The sequence below is a fragment of the Triplophysa rosa genome, linkage group LG15 (assembly GCF_024868665.1).
Source record: "Triplophysa rosa linkage group LG15, Trosa_1v2, whole genome shotgun sequence".
In the NCBI taxonomy this organism is placed as follows: domain Eukaryota; kingdom Metazoa; phylum Chordata; class Actinopteri; order Cypriniformes; family Nemacheilidae; genus Triplophysa; species Triplophysa rosa.
The window spans coordinates 18917468-18924761 of NC_079904.1; the positions used below are offsets into that span (position 1 = coordinate 18917468).

A 7294-nucleotide genomic window follows, 5' to 3' on the forward strand; every position below is an offset into this window, starting at 1 on the left:
AATTTAAGTAAGACGGGAATATGTGGTGTTGTTGCATTTGTGCACCATGCGATGGCGCTCGGGTTTCTTGAGTTGTGTGTATATATAGAGAGAAGAAGTGGTAGAGTACGGAGCATGTGCCTGCATGTTATCCTGTATGTGTTAGTGAGTTAATAAATGTTACTGAAAGGAATCTACGGTCTCCAGCGTCTTGTCTACATTAAGACATAACAGCGGGGCCAATGACGAGACACGAGAAAGCACATGGGATGTCAAAAGATAAACACCCCATGACTTTCTCACATTAAACATAAGGGATCTGTCACGATCCTGCCACAAGACTAGAAAATCCTGAACAAGAAGGCAGGACCATGACAGATACACCACATTTTTTATAATTTAAGATATTCTATTGTTATAAAATTTATGGGAATCTGCTTTACCAATTATTTAGGATAGTTAAAATGTATATACTCTACTTAATATTTAAAAAATGTATTACATTAACAATATTATATAGCATCAATCATTATTTACTTCTACTGGCTGAACTTCCATAAACCATTTTTCTAAAGTATTTTCATGCACATTATCTTGATGTTTCTTCAACAGTATGTTGTACAACATGTATTTAGGTTTATTTATTGATATTTCAGAGTTTCGTATATGACCTTGTCCTGGGAGTGAACTTTGAAGAGACGGGTATTTCTCGCGGTGCTAACCAAGTATCAGTTCAGCTCAGAAGTCTGACAACTGTGTCATACTTGATGTTTTAAAGGTGATATATTCATGTTACTTATAAAGTTGATATCCTTTCCACATTAAAACAATAGCAATTTACAATAATTGTTAAAATAATTTTGGAAATTAAGTTTTGTGTATTCTTATTGTACTTATATGTACATGTCTCTGTTTCAGGTGAATCATAAGCCAAGCTCTAAACCACTGCAGGTCTGACTTTGACGGTTGAGGCAAATTCAGTGACACATTCAAAGGTAAGTAATAAAAATTTAGGAATGAATCTTTAGCCAAACATTATCTTTATTACCAAAAACATGTTTATACTGCAGGCGTCAGCTCAACCAAACTTCTGCCATGACATAATTTTTACATATGAGAGTGACCTCTACACTAACATCAGCTTGTTTTTTGTCCATGTCTCATCTTCAGGCTCCTGAAAACACCTGAGACTAACAGACACAGCTCTGGTTCGGCCTGATGCTCAAGGTTGATGACCACAGCCATAGATGGAAAGTGGTGGGAATCTGCTATGATCATGGCCTGCAATTTGAGCCCCATGCCAGACCCTACTTTTGTTTAGCCAGAAACTCAAAATAATTACCACACATAAAAATAATGGATGTAGTTATCTGCAAACAATATAAGATGACTTCTTGGCTGCACTGCTTGCTGTATCATCTTGCTGATCAGGTTTCACCTGTAAGAGTAAAGCTTTGGAATTTGGCAGTTTAGTTTTCAGTTGATTACAAACTGTCATCAAATGTGCACTTACAAACTACATATTTTTTTGTTTTTAACGTTTACAATTTATGTTTATTATTTCTGTCAACAAAACAGAAAATCTTGGGGTAGTTTTGAATGACTAAAAAGACAGACAGTTGTTGAACCCCATTGTTGGATCAGGACAAGGATTTGAATAAAAGGAAGTTGGTCCCAATCATGCATTAAGGGCCAGTGGCTATGCAGGACTATTTTCAGCACAGACTCAATGCTTTTAAATAAAGACTCGCCCACTTTAACACAAAGCCACCGCGGAAAAGGTGAACAATCTCTGATGTTTGTAGAGTCTATACGGATGTAACAAATAACACAGAATCCTCCTAGTTTCGAAACATCTTTATGTGGACAAAATCACAGAGGACGGGGGATGTGACATGACCTATTTTTGGAAGTTACTAAACTCACAGTGTGACAAATTCAGAGGTACGGTATATAGTACAGTGGGGGGTTAAAAGCCTACATTCCCACTAAAGCCTTTGATTTAAAATATAATTTGAGCCTGGATATGTACTGAAAATAAAAAAACGAATAAAATAAAAAAATGGTTACAAAATGAATATTTGAGATTCTGCATTTCCAAAGTAAATTTGAGACAGTAATTATTGAACATTATTGTACAGATTTCTTGGCTTCCATTGAGGCATACAAGATGATGGAATAATATGGATCACCAGGTTTATGTACCAACGGAGTATCATTCATTACAAAAGGTTGTCAATGGCCAAATCTGTAATATTTGACCTCCCTCTAGTGGATATAAGATATAATGCACTCAAACAAATTTTGGTTCATGTTCTCTAGTGTATTTTACAGAAAGAACCAATTAAGCCCCTTACAGATCTTGAATATGACCCCAAATACTCAACACTGTTTTGTAACGGTTTAACAGTAGCCTAAACAACTGGTTTGTAATGATATTAAAACATTATAATTTGTATATGTTATTATAAATAAAAGCATAATACAGTGGCAAGAAAAAGTATGTGAACCTTTTGGAATTTCATTGTTTTCTGAATAAATTTGTCATATAATGTGATCTGATCTTCATCTTCATCAGAACTGCTCTGTCATATTCTTTAGACGTCTCATGTGTATGGCCCTCTTCAAGTCAATCCACAGCATCTCTATTGGGTTGAGGTCTGGGCTCTGATTTAGCCACTCCAAAAGGCAGATTTTGTTTTTCTGAAGCCATTCTGTTGTGGACTTGCTCCAGTGTTTTGGGTTGTTGTCCTGTTGCATCACCCACCTTCTACACAGTTTCAGCTGACGTACAGACATTCTCACATTATCCTGAAGAATTGTCTGATATACTTGGGAATTCATCTTCCCCTCAATGATTCCAAGCTGGCCAGGCCCTGATGCAGCAAAGCAGGCCCAAATCATGATGTTTCCTCCACCATACTTTACAGTTGAGATGATGTTTTCATGATGATATGCCGTACCCTTTCTACGCCAGATGTAGTGCTGTGTGTTTTTTCCAAATAGTTCAATTTTGTGCTCTTTTGCAAACTTCAGGCATGCAGCAATGTTCTTTTTAGTAAGCAGTGGCTTCCTTCGTGGTGTCCTGCCGTGGATACCCTGCTTGTTCAGTGTTTTACATATTGTAGACTCATGAACAGAGATGTTAGCAAGTTCCAATGATGCCTTCAAATCTTTGGCTGTCATTCGGGGTTGTTTCTTTACCTCATTGATGAGTCTTCGTTGTGCTCTTGGTGTTATTTTGACTGGGCACCCACTTCTTGGTAGAGTTGCAACAGTCCCAAAGTGTCTTCATTTGTAGATTGTTTGCCTAACTGTACACTAGTGAATTTCTAAAGTCTTTGAAATAACTTTGTAACCCTTGCCAGCTTTATGTAAATCAACAGTTCTTGATCGTAGATCCTCTGAAAGCTCCTTTTGGCAAGGCATGGCTAACATAAGCATGTTCTTCTTGTGCAGTGCAAACTCCAAAAGTTTAAGGAGTTTTTATCAGTCAAAGTAGCTTTAGTCCACACCTCTAAACTTATTATCTTAAGGAGACTCCAGGTGTGCTAAAAACCTGACTCCAATTAGCTTTTTTGAGGTCATTAACTCAAGGGTTAACTCAACTCAAGTTTTTTTTGGTTGTTCTCAATAAAGACATGAAAGATCAAAAAAATGTTGTGTTATTATTTTAGACACATTTTATTTGTCAATACCCTTGACTTCGATGAAGATCAGATCACATTTTATGACAAATTTATTCAGAAAACCATGAAATTCCAAAAGGTTCACATACTTTTTTTTGCCACTGTAATTTGTTTTTCAGCAGAGACAGGAAAACATAGTAATGTTTCAAACCCATGGAACAGTTTCTAGGCTAAAAAAATCTGATCCAACGTCAGTGATTTGAAGTCTCCAAAAAAAAAACATCCTCAGCAAAAACAGGCTTCCATATTGCAGATATCAGACATTGTGCATGGTTGCTTAAAGTTTAATGTACGTGAACAACTAACATTAAAGATCTTTAAGGACATGACATGAGTGCCACTGTCTTGATGAAAAGAGCAGGGTAACGCTGAGGACATGCTTATGGTCAACTGGTCTTTACTGCACAGACATTGAGACCTTTGTTGCCCAAGACAAAACAATATATATTGGAGGACAGCATCTACCCACACAAGGCAAAGGAATTCATCCAGGTAAACACTGATGTATTGTAGTATCACAATCCATTCAATTAAAATTCACATATTATGCGTTTACAGTCTGATTTAGGCAGGTGGTGCAGATTGACAGGTTTATGCATCAAATGCTCTTAATAAATATAATAATACAAAATAGTGAATAAAGTTAAAAACACAATTGCGATATAAATGTTTTAGGTAAACCATTCAGTGTTGTGGCATTTCTATATTTCTAAACTTCATTTGGATCTATGGCTGTAGAATTTGTTCATCTCCACATTAGCACCATGATCAGTATAAATAATTTCACTGATACATGATCAGTGTATTAAGGCATCAGAATCCACAAGTTAATTTACACATACAAAATGTATTAAAAGCCTGTTTAACTCACTGTAGTAAGTGCATTAAAGGATAGGTAACTTTAAACTCCAAATGAAATACAGATAACATGTACTTAGGTGCTTGTAACAAGAGCAGGTATGTGAACTCTGTTGGGTACTAAGGAAGTGTGATGGTCCAACTCATTGGTCAGCTCAACATTTGTTTTAGTGCTCTTGGTCTCTGGCTGGTTGGTCTTCAGATCTTCTTCATTTTGCTGCTCTTCAAACAGGTGCTCTGTTTCTTCAGACAGATAAGTATCTTCCTCTCCCTCCTCCTATGATCAACAATAATAAAAATGTCATATTGTTTTTGATAAATCTGTCTTTCACATACAACGAATTAGGCGGACTGCCATACCTCCCCCTTAGACCTGCTGTACTCATCAATAGCATACTGGTACTTTGCAGAGGTGATGCCTAATAGTGATGCTAACCGCTCACCAAGGTAGTCACAAGCTGCAAAAAGGGCAGAATATGAAGACGATCCAGAATCTGAATGTTTAACACATTGCCTTTTGTAAATATGTCTCAATAGAATTGAGAAATAAGCGCTTAATCAGTTTTTCTTTTTTTCAGTTTTAGCCAAAATGTGTACTTTTTCCCTGTGCTGTTTCATGCAAATGATGAGCAAAAATTAAAAATAAATATATACAGTATATACATATACAGTATATATGATAGACAGATGCAGAACATTGCCAACAAACACCTTTCTGTTGAACAACTGTACAGAAGTACACAAATTCCATAATTCAAGAAACATAATTTTAAAGACTGGGATTAATAAACAAAAACAGGCTTGCACAGTGGTGAAACTGTCTATTTCTTTTTGTTAATTGTTCCATCTGTGACTCACCAGATAAAGTGGATGTAGCTGCTCTCCACATCTGAAACCACACATATGGACCCCAAGTGAGCTTGGACTTAAAAACAAAAATGCATTGTTATATTTTAGTACTTAACACATTTACACTGTGTGATCATGATCACATTTCTTCTTTTCACTCAGAAAATGTCTTCATATTTTTTCAGTGTCTTTCATTTTAAACACAAACATACAGTGTCTGTGGAAGACAAAAGGCCTTTCTGTGTGTTCTCTTTTTTGTCTTCCTCCTCATCATCTGTGCTGTATTCTTCCATGGTCTCGCCGCTGGAGAAATGAATAATCCGCCGTGGGATCTGCTTTTTTATGCCCAGATCACCAAGCTCCACACACTCGTATTCTTTATCTTTCACAGAACTCTGTTCATAGGCACACATAATGTAAATAAAAAAGGAGGTTGTGAAATGTATATAAGGAAAGGTTATGGTAACCATAGTTTCTTCCTACTATACTGTACAATCATATCTGCTTCAAACACTGCAATACACTTTAAGATCTTTTTGTTTCTGACAATTAAACTAAACTTGTGTGAGTTTAGTTTACTACTAAACTAACTAAACTTTTTTAAATTACACTTGTGGCAAATACCATGTCACCACAGTTTTTACTACTGTGGTATTTTAATGGAATGATGGTAGATCTTTATATAGTCTAAACCAAAGATCTGTGCATACGGTTATTAAATTCCAGTAATTTTAAAAGATCTAATGTCAAATGACTATCCAGTTACATTCTAAAGTTAAATGTTTTATTTATTTTTCAACAAATAGAGAAGGGCTTTTATGACATCTGGTTTAAACTGTTTAGAAGGCTTTTTCTGTAATGTACCGTTATTTCATGTGGCTATCAATCTAACACAATAGCAAAGCATAAATTAAATAATGTTGTTAATGGTTAGACAAATAATTAAAATGAATTATCTAAATAAAAGACTATAAAACCAAGCAAAAATTCCTTTTAATTTATTTATTTTGCATGGGCTTTATAATAAATGCCATTTTATCGATGTATTTTTTCAGTATTGATGTACCGTTAGGCATGAATTAAATGAGAAAATTACCTTCTCAAAGTCCATATCTTGTGTCACTGTTATACTGTTATAGAGATGCAGCGATGCTCCAGCCATCGCTTGGTATTGTTCAGAAATCTCGTTTCCGGCAAGTTTCGACTACAAAATTAAAGTCTCGTGTGACGATATGAGTGAACACCAGCTCAGCATGGGACTAGCGAGGTTTTAGGGTACAGAACCCTTACCATAGCTTTTTAACGTTTGTTGATGTTACTTAACAAATTGTCTACTGTACTTTTGATTTTAAAAATGTATTTGTTAATACTGAAATTAACCAAGATTGATAAATGCTGTAAATTCATGCTACCTAAGGTTGTACTAAACTTTTTTAAATTATATAGTTGAACTATTTTTTAGCTATTTTTAGATTTAACCATTTAATTTAAAACATTAAATGTATTTGTATACTTATTTTAAACCATTTTAAGCATCACAATTGCCCCAGACTCTATTAACGTTATGTTAATACATGTTTCGTAAATGTTTTACTATAAACAAAGCATTACCGTGTGTATTTCCATTTTAACCAAAATAATTATTTAGTAGGCTACCTGGAAAAATATTCATATGCAATATACATCCTGTCCTATGTTAATTGTATTTTGAATATAAAACCAAATTTCAGCACCGCTGATGAGAAGTTGCCTACAACTTTAAAACTAAAGTAGCTTACCAGTAACATGAAGTTTCCCAGCCAATAGGATACATGTGAGCTAAACCAAATTTATCCGAGAATTTTAATCGAACAGAATTACAAAACTTGCACTCCATGTTCACCTAAAAGGAACTTTATAATCAGTAATTCATATTCATT

General features: G+C 35.0%; 1 protein-coding gene across 2 annotated transcripts; it reads right to left on the reverse strand.

Annotated features, from left to right (window-relative positions):
* Positions 1–4151: 4151 nt before the first annotated feature.
* zgc:153383 (uncharacterized protein LOC751751 homolog) lies at positions 4152–6586 on the reverse strand. Of its 2 annotated transcripts, XM_057353079.1 has the most exons (5): positions 6472–6586; positions 5588–5770; positions 5385–5451; positions 4887–4984; positions 4152–4803 (listed from the first exon to the last, which is right to left on the reverse strand). In XM_057353079.1, exons 1-5 carry the CDS (start codon positions 6535–6537, stop codon positions 4603–4605), a joined length of 615 nt encoding a protein of 204 aa, XP_057209062.1. In that variant the 5' UTR covers positions 6538–6586; the 3' UTR covers positions 4152–4602. The 2 variants fall into 2 exon arrangements, with proteins under 2 accessions (XP_057209062.1, XP_057209061.1); XM_057353078.1 differs by lacking the exon at positions 6472–6586 and having other exon boundaries at positions 5588–6446.
* Positions 6587–7294: the final 708 nt, after the last annotated feature.